Source organism: Hemibagrus wyckioides, linkage group LG06 (assembly GCF_019097595.1).
Source record: "Hemibagrus wyckioides isolate EC202008001 linkage group LG06, SWU_Hwy_1.0, whole genome shotgun sequence".
Classification (NCBI taxonomy): domain Eukaryota; kingdom Metazoa; phylum Chordata; class Actinopteri; order Siluriformes; family Bagridae; genus Hemibagrus; species Hemibagrus wyckioides.
Genome location: NC_080715.1, coordinates 28,664,524 through 28,681,348, shown reverse-complemented (window position 1 = coordinate 28,681,348; position 16,825 = coordinate 28,664,524). Strand labels below are relative to the sequence as shown.

Genomic DNA, 16,825 nt, shown 5'->3' with positions numbered 1-16,825 from the left:
GTAAGTGAGTTAGTGAGTGAAAGAGAGAGTGAGTGAGTGAGAGAAAGAGAGAGAGAGAGAGAGGGAATTACTTTTAAATGCATCCATAAACTATGGATTTTAAATGGCAGGTTGTGAAAAAAGGGGGGAAACCAAGATAAATCATTTCAAGGGCAAACAAGAAAAATAAAAAATGTTACAATAACCTGGTCAAATATTTATTTATTTATTTATTTATTTATTTATTTAAATTAATTAATCTGGAATGAGATGTTCAAAAAGCACAGGTATAAACACTATATTTCTTTATTCTTAAATTATATGAATATCTTAATATATATATATATATATATATATATATATATATATATTTTTTTTTTTTTTTAATAGCTAATAATTTACCCAAACCAAACAAGAACATGAGCTGGAAGAAGTTTTGGGAATTGAATTTCCGGTCATAAACAGCATTGTGTGTTTAATCCTGTTTCCTTGAGGGACTTATTCTCCACCGTTACATTTTAAAATAATCACTTCCTGTAGATGGAGCTGTTTGACCTTAACTGTGACCCACAGAATTGCCTTTTTTCTTATTCAATTTTAAACCAAATACACTATATTGCCAAAAGTTTTGGGACACACCTTCGGGATGAATTAGAGCGAAGACTGCGAGCCAGATCAAAACTGGGACGTCTACCTTTACATGCACATGAATGTAATATAAAGTTGGCCCGCCCTTTGCAGCTATAACAGCTTCAACTGTTTAGGAGTGTTTTTATGGGAATTTTTGACCATTCCTCTAGAAGTGCATTTGTGAGGTCAGGCACTGATGTTGGACGAGAAGACCTGTCTCACAGTCTCCGCTCTAATTCATCCCAATGGTGTTTTATGGGGTTGAGGTCAGGATTCTGTGCAGGCCAGTCAAGTTCCTCCACACCAAACTCTCTCATCCATGTCTTTATGGACCTTGCTTTGTGCACTGGTGTACAGTCATGTTGGAACAGGAAGGGGTGATCCCCAAACTGTTCCCACAAAGTTGGGAGCATGAAATTGTCCAGAATGTCTTGGTATGCTGAAGCATTAAGAGTTCCCTTCACTGGAACTAAGGGGCCGAGCCCAACCCCTGAAAAACAACACCTGAATTCAAAGATTTGGAGGGGTGTCCCAAAATGTTTGGCAATATAGTGTATCTATAAGAATTGTGAAAAAGTTGAGTTCACTCTATAGGATATGTAAAAAAAAAAGAGAGCGAGAGATCTATGCTTAAGTTACACGATTTTAACTATAAAAAAAACCAAGCTATATGTAAATTTAACATGTATTATTTTACTTACAATCTATGTATTTTTGTAGTTCTTCCCAGAGATTTATTCAGGAATCTCTTCAAAGTACACAGGGCAAGAAAGTGAATCAGATCTCTTTAGATCACCTCAAATAACTAAGAAAGTTCAACTCAGTTCATCCTCTTGAAACGGATTTAAATCCTGAACCAAATCAACAAGACTGCATTTCTTTCAAGTGTTTATTTATAGTAAGGATTGCATTTGAAACCGAGGAGATAAAATGCACAAATGAAGACGGATGAACAGATTGATCATATGTGACAGGCAAAATCAAACGAAACTGCACCTACAGACAGTTCGCACAGGTTTACACCGATAGTGTAACATTATAGCAGCATTACACTACACAGACAGTAACAGATTCCATAATCACTGCTGTATTGTTGCAGATAATCACCAAGTCATTGTTAACATTTTCCAGTTGAAGTGGGGCAGAAAATAGTTATCAGTGTGATAGATGTTAGTGCCATTTAGCTCATACAAGTGAACTTCAGTTATGGACTGGAACCTTCCACTTCCGGGACATTTTCAATCAGTATGAACATACACTTATCAGGCATAACATTATGACCACTTTCCTAATATTGTGTTGGTCCCTTTTGCTGCCAAAACAGCCCTGACCTATCATGCACTATGTATTCTGACACCCTTCTATCAGAACCAGCATTAACTTCTTCAGCAATTTGAGCAACAGTAGGTCATCTGTTGGATCGGATCACACAAGCCAGCCTTCATCCCCCATGACCGGTTCACCACAGTTCCTTCCTTAGACCACTTTTGATAGATACTGACCACTGCAGACCGGGAACACCCCACAAGAGCTGCTGTTTTGAAGATCCAGTCGTCTAGCCATCACAATTTGGCTCTTCGTCAAACTCACTCAAATCCTTACACTTGCCTATTTTTCCTGCTTCTAACACATCAACTTTGAGGATAAAATGTTCACTTGCTGCCTAATATATCCCACCCACTAACAGGTGCCATGATGAGGAGATCATCAGTGTTATTCTCTTCACCTCTCACTGCTCATAATGTTATGCCTGATCAGTGTATATTTATCATTATCTTTAATAGCATTATCTTAGTATAATTTCTATCAGCAATACGTGAATCAGCATCACACTACATCTCCAAGAGTTTACTAACATGTCTGCCACAAACTATACTTTGTAAAAGCAGAAAGCTTTGTTAAAAGACACAGTCCAAATCACTAATGTCAATCAAAATATTTTTATACCTCATCTTATTTTCAAGCTGAAATGAGGAACAGGGAAAGGAATGAAGAGTTAAAGAACAATGAGAAGAAGTCTGAGAAGAAATCTGAACAATGTTGGGTGTTTCAGCACGGGACATGAAGTATAACAGATACAGTCTGAAAAGCCATAAATGCTTCACTGCTGTACAAAACACTTGATCCCAAAATCAACACAATTAATATCACCAAGGCAAAGAAGAAGATGCATGGCACGACATGGAAAATGTGTAATACCAACAGGAAGCACGGCACACAGCACCAGGGAAGGTAGCCTAAATATAAAGACACATTCATCAGATGGTTGTTGTTGAGATAAATTTTATGGGGCAGACGCGCTCTTTAAAACTAGCAATATATCTCCAAGCACACGGGAGCCCATCTGTTCACTTAATGATATCTCTGTATAATATTCCTCACTGCTTCAGTCTACAACTTAGTGTACTCATCTTGACCAGTCTGTGATGTTTTTCCATATTGTAAGTCATACTGTAACTTAGTCACACATAATAAATCAAAAGCAGTGAAAGATGAATCCCTGGTGTTCCCAGTGCAAAAACTTTTCTAAAGGAAATTTGGAGCGAGTTGAAATTTAGAACAGAAAGTCTTGGAATAGTAGGTAGCCCCCCTAATTGAACAGTTTACCTGGCTGCTCTCTGAGTCACTAAATAAAAACTGGAACATAAATCCTTCTGGCCTTTGGGTCGCCTTATTTTCAGGGCACACAAGGCTCGGGAATTCAGGCAGTATGATGAATCGAGAGCCTATCGTTAGTACTTAAAGAAATGAAGAGCAAGCATTAAACAGTGCAATTCCAGTTTATCATTACATCCCACTCACGAGCTCCCAGTGTTCAGAGTTCCCAATGTGACCATTTCTTTGTTCCGGACCTGCCTGATCTGTCCAGACACTCTACCTCTGGTTGGAGTCGCGTGGCTTAGTGGCTCACTGCTTCTGTGGATAGATCTGCATGGACAGCCTGTGACCCAGGGGACTGCTGTGGATAGGTTCTGCTCAAGGTTTCTTCCTCATATCATCTCAGGCTTGCTCATTAGGAATAAAATAGTAACTTAACTTTAAACATAATAATTTTTTCTATGTTTCTATACTTCTGTAAAGCTGCTTTGAGACAAGGTCCATTGCTAAAAGCATTATACAAATAAGTTGAATTTAACTGAATTGAAAATTGGAGCTCAGCGTATTGATTATTCAGCCTTTGATCAGATTCAGCAACAGTGAAATTCTTTCTTTGCATATCCCAGCTTTGAAAGTTGGGGTCAGCCATGATACAGTGCCCCTGGAGCAGTGAGGGTTAAGGGCCTTGCTCAGGGGCCCAGCAGTGGCAGCTTGGCAGTGCTGGGGCTCAAACAACCCAGAGCCTTAACTGCTTAAGCCACCACTGCCCTACTATAGTAATATATAATATATAGTAATTTTGCTCTATGTGTGTTTGCTGTCCTCTTCCATGTCACTCAGTAGAAAGGGAAAGTCATAAGACCACCACTGACCGGATATTATCTGGCTCCTGGTTCATTCCCAGCACAGCATGGACACTGACATGGTTATTAGTGTGTGTGTATGTGTGTGTCTGAGAAAATATCCAGCAAGCAGTGGTAAGCTTGTGTTCAGAAACTGACACTGATGAAGCATGTTATTAACACATATAAGTGTACACCGATCAGCCATAACATTATGATCACTGAGAGGTGAAGTGAATAACACTGATGATCACCTCATCATGGCACCTGTTAGTGGGTGGGATATATTAGGCAGCAAGTGAACATTTTGTCCTCAAAGTTGATGTGTTAGAAGCAGGAAAAATGGACAAGCGTAAGGATTTGAGTGAGTTTGACGAAGGGCCAAATTGAGATGTCTAGACGACTGGATCAGAGCATCTCCAAAACTGCAGCTCTTGTGGGGTGTTCTGCAGTGGTCAGTATCTACTGAAAGTATCCTTTAAGTCCTGTAAGTTGTGAGGTGTGGCCCTTGGAGGTCCCACCTCACAACTTACAGGACCTAATGAATCTGCTGCTAAGATCTTGGTTCCAGATACCACAGCACACCTTCAGGGATCTAGTGGAGTCCATGCCTGGTCGAGTCAGGGCTGTTTTGGTAGCAAAAGGGGGACCAACACAATATTAGGTAGCTGATCATAATGCTATGGTTGATTGGTATAAAAAATCTTATTAAATTCACCACTTATTCATAATTAAATATGTTAAATAATATTTATATAAATTTACACACAAAGCTGGGTGCACTGCGGTCCAGCTTGATTGGGAGAATGGCTTAAAGGCCACTTCATCTTGTCTGCTTTTGCTGTGCTTCGAACTGAAGATTTATACTTCCCAAATCTTTAAAACCTGAGTTGAACTCGATACGATAATGACATTGCTCTTATTAATTTGCGTGTCCTTTATAATATACTTCAGTGTTTCAGACATGTGACCTTGACCCTGTTTGCATCAGTTCATAAATCAGCAATCAAATCATTTCACATAAATCCTACAAACATTCAGCCACATGTTCTTGAGATATCACACGCTATAGTTATATCTCTTGGATAGATGAATCAAGATGGATGCACCTACAGTGGATTAGAGGTTTGCCTCACACCTCCAAGGTAGATTTCGGCCTTCACCCTGTGTGTGTTTCCATGTTCTCCATGTGCTTCGGAGGATCTCTCTGATTCTTGTCTGGTCCAAAGACATGCCTCATAGGCTGACTGGCATCACTAAATTGTCCGTTGTAGTACATGAATAGATCTCCATCTTCTACTTTGTGCAGCTTGAAGTACCCTGAGATATTCTCCAGGTTCTCTGTCAGCCTATGTAGGATAAACGGTCCAGAAAAACTGAGATGATTTCAAACCCACTGTCGTAAGAGAGAAATAAAACTTTGCTCTCGTGCAAATAATCCTGTAGTTTCCTAGAAGAAGCTGATTATTTTTCTTTTTTTTTTCTTAAAAGATGTTACATAAATGTTCCCCTGATCTCCTGTTCGTTTTTTTCTTTCTTTCTAGTTTGTATCTCTGATCCATATCTTACACTGTAAAAATGTTTTCTTTTTTTTTTTTTATCATATTTGTGCCAAAGGCAAAGAACAAACACGAGCACTCAGACACAGACGAGACGAGTCAGAGCAGTCACTATACTTTATTCGAAGGGAGGAGTAGCATAAAATTTCATATGTACAATATGTAACAACGACTTCCAACCAGGCCCTGATTATGACTGTTAAATACTTTTACTCAAATGGCGTGTCCGGGGTGAAGGTAATACAGTTGTGTGCACCGACGATGGTACAGCGATGATCAGTGGCATTGCAGTGAGCGGAATAAAAAAAGAACCCACAAAGTGCGTTTTTGTTGCCAGGAGAAAAAGAAAGAAGAGGCGAGAACCTGCTGGTCGATTCCCATTAAATGTTACATGTTACACAAGGCTTGCACCATGTTGTCTGTCGTGCTACACTGCGTCTTCGTGTTGCGATAACGTCAAGTCAGAAACCGGGAAGTCTGAGGTAAAGAGACAAGATCAATTTTTTTTTTTTCTTTCTTTTTTTGTTTTTTTTTTTAATTGTTTCACTAGACCAGTTGTATAAATAGAGCAAAACCACTTCTCATTTTTATTTTGGAATAAAAATAACCTGTTTGGGCTGTGACATAAATTAATAAAACAACCTAAAATACAGATATACAAAATAAACAACCATATTATTTTTGCCATAATATTAATAAAGTGTTTTTGCTTTTTGAGACCATAAAAAACAACCTCATGCTACTTTTCACAATCTAAAACATTATTCATATTTACATATGGTGCACTGTTAAATCCAGTCTTCTGCAAAAGGGAAGAGAAGGGAAGTTCTGAGGGAGGATACGGTACGGTTGGATACGGGGTGTGTGTGTTTTTTTTATGCTCTCACGTGGCCCATCATCTAACTGAGAAAAAAAAGGCTGTTTTTATTTTTTTTTAAAAAGTGAGTAAAGGAAACGCAGGGCCGGCTTTTTGCGAAGTCTCTCAAAGCAGGATTTATGGCCCCGATCGTCACGATAACACTGAAAAAAATCCCGGCTGTGTCTGAAACGGAAACCTCTACACGGTCCTGTCTTTACAAGGCAGCATGTTTCTGTGAAGCTTTACTTCATGTTCAAAAGTTTGCGCACCCCATGAAAATCACACCCTCCTAGGTTTAGTGTCATTTTTCTTTCCATTCTAATGGAAGTCTTTCCACTAGATGTTGGTGTGAGGATTATTCAGCTACGAGAGCATTAGACTCTGATGTTGTCAATGTTCCAGTTCATCCCAAAGGTTTTCATACTTGAGCAGGATTCAACCTCTTCGTTTCAATGGAGTGAAACTATAGCACTGTGTGTTTCCAGTAACAACAGCAACATTCTGGAGACAAATCACTTTTTTTTTTGTGTCCACAAACTTATGGCCATAAAGAAAATGTGGTTTGAGTGCAGGACAGCGAAGACTGAAAGCTGTAATTATTGCCACCTGCTGGTTAAAGCAAAAATGATAATAATAATAAAAAAATAAAAAAAATCATAAAAAAAATCATCGTGGCCCTCATAACTGAACCGTTATTAACAGTCAGACAGGGAAGGGGCAGTCAAATCCAATTTCCACAAAATAGTGCCTATATATATTTCATTTACATATTTATATGTAAATATCGCACAACACTTAAAAAACATTCGTCTAGACAAAACAAATGGACTAAATAAGCACTGGCTTAGTGTGCAGGCTAACTATTTACCAAATACACCATCTATATCTTAAAGAAAAGTGAATACAAATTACACCCAAACCTCTGTATTGCTCTCCCTTGCCTGGATTAAATCGCATGTCGGTTCAAATCGCTTTCCATTTCAGACACACCCACAAGGTCATATTGAACAAGGCATTGAAATAACCAGCTACGAGCAGAAGCTACAAAAACAATAGCAGTTGTTAGCATGTAGCCTGAAGGCTTGAATCCGGACTGAGACTGCAGACAAGCCAGCCTTCCAGAAGAAAAAGAGCTCACCTGGTGTTTCGCAGAATACTTATCCCGAAAACGCTTAACATGGCCTTTAAAAGCTAGAGGCCAGTCAGCACCGTGAAATCAAATCATGTTGCAGAGATGCGAGGGTAGAATGAGCGCTAGGACACTCGATCTCTGAGGAGAGCTTATATATATATATATATATATATATATATATATATATACACACACACGTTGGCACCTGGTCATAAAGATGAGCAGCACAATGCACGCAAGTGTTAGAGTTTGACTAAAAATGCTGGAGTTGAGAGCACGCTTGCATATGGTCACCCAGACCTGAGCGCTTTAGAATGGGTTAAAAAACAAAAGAAAAGAAAAACAAAAGCGACCTGAATCTTCTCAGCATGTCAGTAGTCACCATAAGCTCACCGTTAATGAATGACACCAGCATATTAAGATAATACTTGTGTACAAGTCTTAGACTCGATCTAAACCGTATGGCATCGTATAGCTCGGCGCTTAAAAACGCATCAAGCTACGGTACAAAGTGGAAATAAAAAAAAAACAGTCCAGTTTGTGATATCCAGGGCGTAGTGGACGAATAAAGGATGTTATGTTATGAAGGCCTCTTGCATACACAATACAACATGGATCACCAGAATGGCACCGGAAAGAGAAACGCTCAAAAGATACGGGCTTCCTGAGACATGAACTATTCGAACGTAGTGACATGTAGCCGCTAATCTGAGGCTAGTTGTTTACGGTGTAGATATTTACACTGGGGTTAAGATAAAAGGGGTAAAGGAAGCCGGTGTTGGGATGCAGAGGAAGATCTGCAAAAATGAAAACAAAACACCCTGACTGAAGATGGATTGTAAGTGAAGCAAATGATGAAAACCCCCCCCCAAAAAACAATCTGAGTGAGGGAGAAGATCGATGACTGCTCGACATTTCACGCACAAGAGTAAAAGAAATACGAGGCATGCACATATGTCGATTGCTGTGAGGACACTGCAAACCTATACTGGTAAGTGCTTTCATATTTTCACAGAATTCATATATTTCAGGGATTTTCTTCTCAACAGGTTTTTGATAAAGTTCTAAAAACTGATTTTTTTTTTACAATCAATTTGTCACAATGTTCAGAAAACAGTCACATTTTAAACAGCAGGGCAACACGGAAAAGACATGGGTAATAAGACAAGTAATAGAAAGAAGGCAGAAAAACACTGGTTTATGAATGGCCATATTTTCTTGGCATAATCTGTCGTGTATATATATATATATATATATATATATATATATATATATATATATATATATATATATATATTAAAAAAAGCTCCCCCCCAACCCCCTGTATTAAAAAGCTTCGGTGGCCATTGCAGGTCAACGGAAAGCTTCATAGTTTTTTTTCCTTTATATAGTGTTACAAAACAAACTTGTTATTAGGATGAGAAACTGAGGTATACCTTGTCGAGAGAGGTTCGTGGTTATTTGACAGAAACGCTGGGAGGGAAATCCAGAGATACAAAACAATCGATTTTTTTTCATCCTCTCGGTTGAATATACAGCAGTGACACACTAGACATTCAGAAGCTGTTTCGTATTGGCATTGCAACAAGTCAAATGTGTTTCCAGAAAGTACTGTTGCCCTTTTTTCTTTTCTTTTTTTTTTTGTACACTGAAATAAAGAAAGGAAGTCTTTTCCTTTTCTCCTTCTTTTCTCAGAGGAAAAAAAGCTCTTTCTCTCTCATTCATATGAAAAAAAGAGAAATACCAGTTCAATAGCTTCACATGTGACACTGTCCAGTTGCTAAAAGTGAGAGTGTGTCGCCTGAGGTCCTCTTGTTAGATTGAAATCTGTTCATCCTGTCCAGAAGGCCTCATGACATGAGTTTTCACACACACGCACGCTAAGTGCTACTGAAACGAGCACATTGTAAGATCCAGCATTGGTGACCGCAACCAACCTAATATACAGTACAATCACCAGGGATTTCGAGCTAGCAGCTCTGAGCTATGCGTTTTGTTTTGTTTTTTCCTCGCCCGTGTGACGTCACACGCTGTTCTCCTCTAGTCATAGGCTGGATTCTTTGGGTGGAAAGTCCACGTTTGTCACCATGGTGACGACGGTGACGATGTCATCGGGGGCGGAAATGCTGGTGAGGCGCTGCACCTGAAGCACGCGCTCCTCTACGCAGCCTGCTGAGAGACGAGCCTCAGCTTCGTGGTCCCAACACTCCTCTATGGTCTCACATAGCATGCCCAGACCCTGAGAGAGAGAGAGAGAGAGACAGAATATAGAAGGAAGAAAGAAAAGACAACATTACAGAGACAAAAATGACATAAAGCAATAACAGAAACAGCAAGTGGCAGTGTAGTAAAAGTGGAAATGAAGAACGAAAAGCAACAAAAAGAGAAAGAAAAGGCAAAAATACATGCAATTATGACAAAAACAAAACAAAACAAAAAGAGGGAGAGAGAGAGAGGGAAGAACGCACAACACAATGCTCATATACTTTAATTAAATCCAGAAAGTCCCAGGAAATCACCGTTACATAATCCCAAGGTATTCCAATATGGTCACTCGCGTAGTTACAGCTGCGTGTTAGAGAACGTACCGGATGTTTGTGCCAGCACTCGCGCAGCGTGGGCCTCAGCTTTTTATGCACAACCACCTCCTGCATGTCCTCCAGAGTGGGGTGCTGACCCACCTCCTCCTCAAACGGTAGCATGTACTCATCCACTGGACCTGAGAAGGCAAAAGGCAGAAAGAAGGCTATCACACAGCTTTATGTCAAGTTCAGGTCCACCTTCACCAAACACTGTTTCCTTCAGACATGTTGGTTTATAGGTTGTTCATGAGAGACATGCTAAAAAAAGAAAGCCCCAAACTGTTGGATTATATGGCCAACAATCACAGGTATAGAACATCTTGTACACAAAGCACAGAGCTCCATGAAGACAGGGTGTGTGATGGCTAGAGTAGAAGAAATGGAGTGTCCTGCACAGAGCCCTGACTCAACCCTGACTGAACCTCAGACCTCATCACTCTTACAACTAGGGCTGAAACAATGAACTGATCAAATCGATAATAATCGATGAAGAAAATCGTTGTCAACGAATGAATTATCGATTAGTTGGCCAGTGCACGTCACCACGCATTCAGTCATAGCGTTGTTCTGGTGCACATGGGAAGAATGGCGGAGAGTACAAGCACATCGTATAAAAGTATGCGACCCAAGTCCTCTAAGGCATGGGAGCGTTTCATATTAAATTCCGCGACAAATGTTGTAACTTGCAAACTTTGCAAAGCGGAGCTTCAGTTACATGGAAACACGACAATGAGGAACGAGCACATAAGAGATTTGTCATGTGCCATATTTGTGTACTTAATGTGTTTGTCATTCACACAGAACGTGTTTTATTCCTAATTCCTTTTCCATTATTTTTAATGAATGTGATATACGAATGTGTTTGACCGTTACTAGCGCCTCTTTTGCAGCCCCTCGCGCGTCTCATGTTAAAATGATTTCAACTTTTACAAGCAGCACAGCTCATCAATGTCACTCACAGAACCAATTGGACCAATCAGTATACCCCAGAGGCGGGGCAAGCGTTGCAAGCTTCGTTTACAATAGCATGTTGTCATGGCAACTTCATGGTACTGTACATCATGAGACCTTGACGTTCTGTACTGCGCTTTTTAAAACCATTCCTAAACACTGTGTCTTGTATTTGTAGATGCAAACATACCTTCTGTGTGAATGCTTTATTCTGTGTGAATGCTTTATGTGCATGCTTACAGAGTCCGGTGTTTATTGTGTAAAGAGCGTTGCGTTACTCCTCATTCACAATGTAGATGATAAACAGCACTAATAGTGGTAGTGCAAGACCGTGATCAAAATAAAAAACAATATTTGTTTTTAATCGTATTTGTTACCAATTAAAAATAATGCAATGCAAAATTTCTGGAAGTCTGAATGGATCATAACTTGGTAGTCTAGTAGTTCTGACTCTTTAAGAAACACAAACAGTTTGTGGTTTAATTTTTAAAAGGTCAAAAGTTTTCTGCTTAAAAGCTGAAAAAAACCTTTGTGGTAGTGTAAAGTTTTAGTTTTACGTTCATATTTGTAACACCAAATGTGTAAATTTAATTTGAAATAAAAATAAAAAGGTATTTAAAAATGTGGTGCCTTTATCCGATTCATCGATTAATCGAAACAATAATCGCCCGATTAGTCGATTATGAAAATAATCGTTAGTTACAGCCCTACTTACATCAGTGTCTGATCTCACTAATGCTCTTGTAGCTGAGTGATCACTAATCCCCACATCCACAATCCAACATCTAGTGGAGTTTATTGTAACAGCAAAAGTGGGATTAAATCTGGAGAGGGGTGTGTACAGGTGTGAAGTTCAGGTGTGCTTCATGAGCTAAAGTAGTATGGACTTGCAGCTTGGTTACTTGGTTCTACGTTAGTAGAGTGAATATGGAGAGCTTCATTCTATCCATGCCGAAAAAAAGAGAGCGGGCCACGTTGTAAAACATCAGTACAGTGGAAATGTGTCTCAGTAGAGAATGTGCACATTCATTTTTTTTACTGTGAGTGAGTAGGACACAGAGCAAGAAGGAGATGACAATCCTGTCTTTCACATAGACTCTTGCTTGTACAGACACACTCCCTGCTTACTCACTGTTGTCCATCACTGGATGTCATTTTATTTTGGCACCTGTGCTTATTAACTGCATAAAATATTCTGCAAGCACCATTTGAGTCGGCTAGAAAATGCCTCGCGCATGCTGGGTCATGCAGTACATGCCTTTGGCTCGAGATGTGAATGTCATTAGCACGCCGCTCCAAAAAAAACAAACAAAAAACATATTGGCGTGCAAAGAAAAAAAAAATCCATAGTCTGACTACATTAAAACACAGTTAGGTTTTTAAGATTGTTTATTAAGCATTTCTGATCACGCATGCCTGTAATGAATTTGTCTTTCCCTTTACAGAGAGCTCAGTAAGGAGCTCTATTCCTGTAATTGGACCTGTTCCCAGGGTTGTAAACTCATTTTGAGAAGCAAAATAGAGTCAAGTGGGGTTTCCGTCCATCAACGACTTAATGTGTGCTTAATCTGTACATCGGAAAATATGAACGGAAGAGTGAAAAAGAAGTGAAGAAGTCACAGTGTGTGCCTATCTTAGAAAAATAAACACAACAGCAAGTGAAGGGAAGATGCAGAGTGGAAATTAACAGAAAAACATCAATGCAGGACTGGCAGTTTGGGAAAGTTTGACTGAAGTGAATGTTTGTTAAAATGTATTAGTCACATAGTAAAGTTATGTAAATATTTTCATAGCCAAACTAAACTAAAACCCATGCTAGATTCAGAAAAATATCTGTAATGCTAGTTTTCTACTTCCTTCCGATACATCATATGGCCAAAGTTTGTGGACACCTGACCATCTGCTCATTCAGCCACGAGAACATTAGTGTGGTCAGACCCTGGTGCTGGAGCAGGTCAGATTGTGCAAAACTCCAGAAAAAGCAAAATATAAGGACTAAACATGCTCAGTGCCTCCTAAACCATCCAGTAGCGCAGCTTCACCACCGCAGCTCATCGCCTACCATAGACGAATGAACCGTTCTGCAACAGGGTGCCATTACTTTTGTCCCAACTGAATTAAATGAACCGCCCTGTTTGTTTCAGATTGCTTTGTTTCTAATCATTAATAAGCAATGACAGAATTTGGAAAGAATATTTCATTGTCCGTGTGTGCAATTAAAAATAAGTAAGCGATTTAAGCGTTGTGTAATCCGTGTATAAAAATGCAGTGCCTCATCTGCAATTACACAATACAGATCAATCAAGGTTCAAATAGTCAGTGAGTCACCTTATATGTAAATTTACACCAACCCAGAAGCTCTCTTAGGATAGGAACTAACTGGATTTTCCATAAATACCATTTCCTTCTTGTGTAAAAGCACCTGAGAAGGATTTATGAATATATTTTGTTTGTATTCAGCTTGATTAAAAGAAAAACTTTGATAAAGGCACAATGTGTGAATAATCACATCTGTCATCCAGAGAGAAGCAGTCCAGCCTTGATTGTGTGGCTTTAGACGTGTGTAGTGTTACAATGGCTATGACTGACTGAAGCCCTTTTACAATAATTACAATTTAATGTCATTAATGACAGAAAGCTAGCAGGAGCAAATTAGCCCTACTCAAAGAAAAGTCTACTAGCTGCTCCAAATTAATCAACGCTCTTTTGTTGTTTGGTGACACACGTTTCTGTTCTTACCGTCTGCGGCTGTGCAGCGGGATGCCAGTTCCCAAAGCACCAGGCCCACTGCGTACATGTCTATCCTGAGAAAGGCGTCTCGCTGGAAATTGATGGCCCCCTCCAGCACCTCGGGTGCCATGTAGCGCCTCGTTCCCACCTACAACACATCACAGGGACATGCGTCTCATACTGATGTGCACGCAGCTGCAGTTCTCTGCTTCAGCACCCCCAATCCGATATTTCAGGTAATTATCAAGTGTGTGAGCTGACTCATGGGAAAGAAATCATAAATGCGAACTGCAAACACTCTTAGCTTTTCTTACTTATAAACAATATTAAAGAAAATATAAACACCTTCACCTTCCCAAGCTTGTGGGAGTGTGGAGGAAGTGAAATGGTGATTATAAATGCCAGTGGCTTTCACAGACATCAGAAAAATTTAGCTGAGCACAATAAAATGTAAAAAAAAAAAAAAATCATTACAGTACCGTTGGTTTAAAAAAATCTATCAATTTGGACACACATGAGTTACAGGCTCACTAACACTGATACAGAGTAGAGCTTAAGAGTTAGAGTGAGCAAACAGCTGCATCTTTCTCTGCTATCACTACTCACTTGTCCGTGCGTGTCCCCGGCAGATTTGCCGGCCTCGAACCTCAAGGCCAAGCCAAAATCAGCGATGCAGGCTGTCAGATTAGCCTTCAACAGCACGTTCTTACTCTTAATATCCCTACACACACACAAACACACACACTTAGTGAATGCTGCTCGAAACTAATTCTTTTCTGGATCGATAAATGCACCAACCAGAAAGGCTAATGGCACTAAATCAAGGTCACAGGACTCTTGTTTGATTTTAGTTCAATCTTTTAATATTTTAGAGAATATTAATAGACTGGTCATAATGACCTGGATATGGGAAATCTTTGTAAACAAACCTGAATGATATGCAAACGTAAATAATGCAAAAAACATACAGGGGGAGGAAGGTGTCTGGAGGCGCTAACCTGTGAGCAATGGCTGGCTTGTGCCGGTCCCGGAGGCCAGGGACGTCGGCATGGAGGTATGCTAGACCTCGTGCCATGGTCTGAGCGATGTGGCAAAGCTCATTCCATGTCACCACGTTGGCCTTTAGATAGTCAGTCAGGGAACCCTGCAGAAACAAGAAGCTGTGAGCAAATGACTTCATGTAGGATAACGTCCCAGTTCCAAAGAGCACGGAAGAAAGGATTTTACCAGGCAAGCATCCATTACAAACAATGTTAGAGTAGGAGGTAGCAGTTGCTTTATAATGACTCATGCTATAATTTAAATGCAGTAGGATGATAGATACAGATCATTCAGATTAAACTGCAGTGGTAATGGTGATACTCTGCATCCTTTTAGTCCAAGAGCAGACTTTTTTTTGAATATGGGAAATCAAGCCCTGCATGTTTTGTATCACAGTGACGAAACACACTTGATGAAGTCATTTTTGGCTGGCAGAATGAAAAAGGATGTATATTAACCACATGTAATCCTCTTAAAAGTAGCTTGTGTTTCTATGTCTACCAGGCACATGTGATGACTTTGCCTCGAGCTGGTGGCACAGATCCAGAAATGTTTTACAGGCAATACTGTATCAGGATCACGATAAGTCCTCTTCTACTTCACTCAACACACAACACTCAGGACTAAGATTATACATACATATACTGGGTCATGAACTCCACGAGACCTCTGAAGGTGTGCTGTGGAATCTGGCACTGAGACTTAAGCAGCAGATCCTTTAAGTCCAGTAAAGTAAATTGTGAGGTGGCGTCTCCATTGATCTGACTTGACTGTCTAAGACATCCTACAGGTGTTCAATGGGGAATCTGGAGGTCAAATCATTCCTGAACTATTTTTGCAGTGTGGCAGGGTGTATTATCCTGCTGAAAGAGGCCACTGCCATTAGGGAACACTGTAACCATGATGAGGTGCATTTGGTCTGAAGCAATGTTTAGGTAGATGAGACATGTCAAATTAACATCTACATGAATGGCAGGACCCAAGGTTTCCCAGCATCCTGGTGAAATCTATTACCTAGGTAAGTGACACACACACCTCCATTGCTAGGAGCTTTCAGTGGTGTACAGAGGTCAGCATGCCACCCCTTGTCAGGTGCCATTTTAACAAGATAATCAATGTTATTAACTTCACCTGTCTAAACTACATGAACGATAGAAAGCTTACATGTAGCCAGTAAACTGACCTCTTCTCTAAATGACATTACCTTTTCGTGGTAAGCTGTAATGAGCCACAACTCAGTGTCCAGGTTGGCCCCTCTTTTCTCTGCACCAATGAAATGGAGGATGTTCTCGTGCCTCATGCCAGGAAGGTTGTATATTTCATACTCATTTTGCCAAGACTGCTTATCCTGAAAAGAAAAATATATAAGTGTGCAAATAAGTTAAGAAACTAGATAAGACACTTTGTGACACCAGCGAAGTAATTGGGTCCATTGACCGTGTTGAAGTAAGAACAGGGAAATTATCCTTTATTTAATTTTAAGTGACGTTGATAAGGGCAATTGATGTCCATGAAAAATGAAAGTTTAAGACAACCATCTATGCATTCATTTCATAGTTAAGTTTAAAGCTGATGGAAAGTAAAAGTGCTGAACTCTCCAGGTCAGCTAACTGGCTCTTGTGGAGAAAAGAAGCTTGGAAGATTAGCTCAGCAGCTTTGAAATCTTTTCACATACCTGAATTGGGAAGATCTTGACAGCCACGTAGTCATTGAGCAGCTGAGCTTTCCACACGCAGCCGAACCGACCACGGGCTTTAATCTCCAGCAACTGCAGCGGCTTCTGGCCGAGGACCGGCGAAGGGGGCATGGGACCAGGGTCCTGAAACACACAGAGAAAATGGAAAGAGATGGAATGAGGGCATTCAGTGGGATTGTGCTCATCATCAGGGACAAACTTCTTCTCTTATTTTATACATTAATTT

The 16,825-nt window shown here is 40.0% G+C and overlaps 1 protein-coding gene across 2 annotated transcripts in view; it reads right to left on the bottom strand.

Annotated features, from left to right (window-relative positions):
- Positions 1–5,707: 5,707 nt before the first annotated feature.
- Positions 5,708–16,825, bottom strand: part of acvr2aa (activin A receptor type 2Aa) — a 44,424-nt gene continuing 33,306 nt past the window's right edge. For both annotated transcript variants that reach the window (XM_058392055.1, XM_058392056.1), the window contains exons 5-11: positions 16,579–16,722; positions 16,108–16,251; positions 14,861–15,006; positions 14,469–14,583; positions 13,872–14,010; positions 10,188–10,318; positions 5,708–9,838 (exon numbers count right to left, since the gene is read on the bottom strand). In XM_058392055.1, the coding sequence (XP_058248038.1) occupies positions 9,644–9,838; positions 10,188–10,318; positions 13,872–14,010; positions 14,469–14,583; positions 14,861–15,006; positions 16,108–16,251; positions 16,579–16,722 (1,014 nt within the window). In that variant the 3' untranslated portion in view covers positions 5,708–9,643. The remainder of the gene's footprint in view (positions 9,839–10,187; positions 10,319–13,871; positions 14,011–14,468; positions 14,584–14,860; positions 15,007–16,107; positions 16,252–16,578; positions 16,723–16,825) is intronic.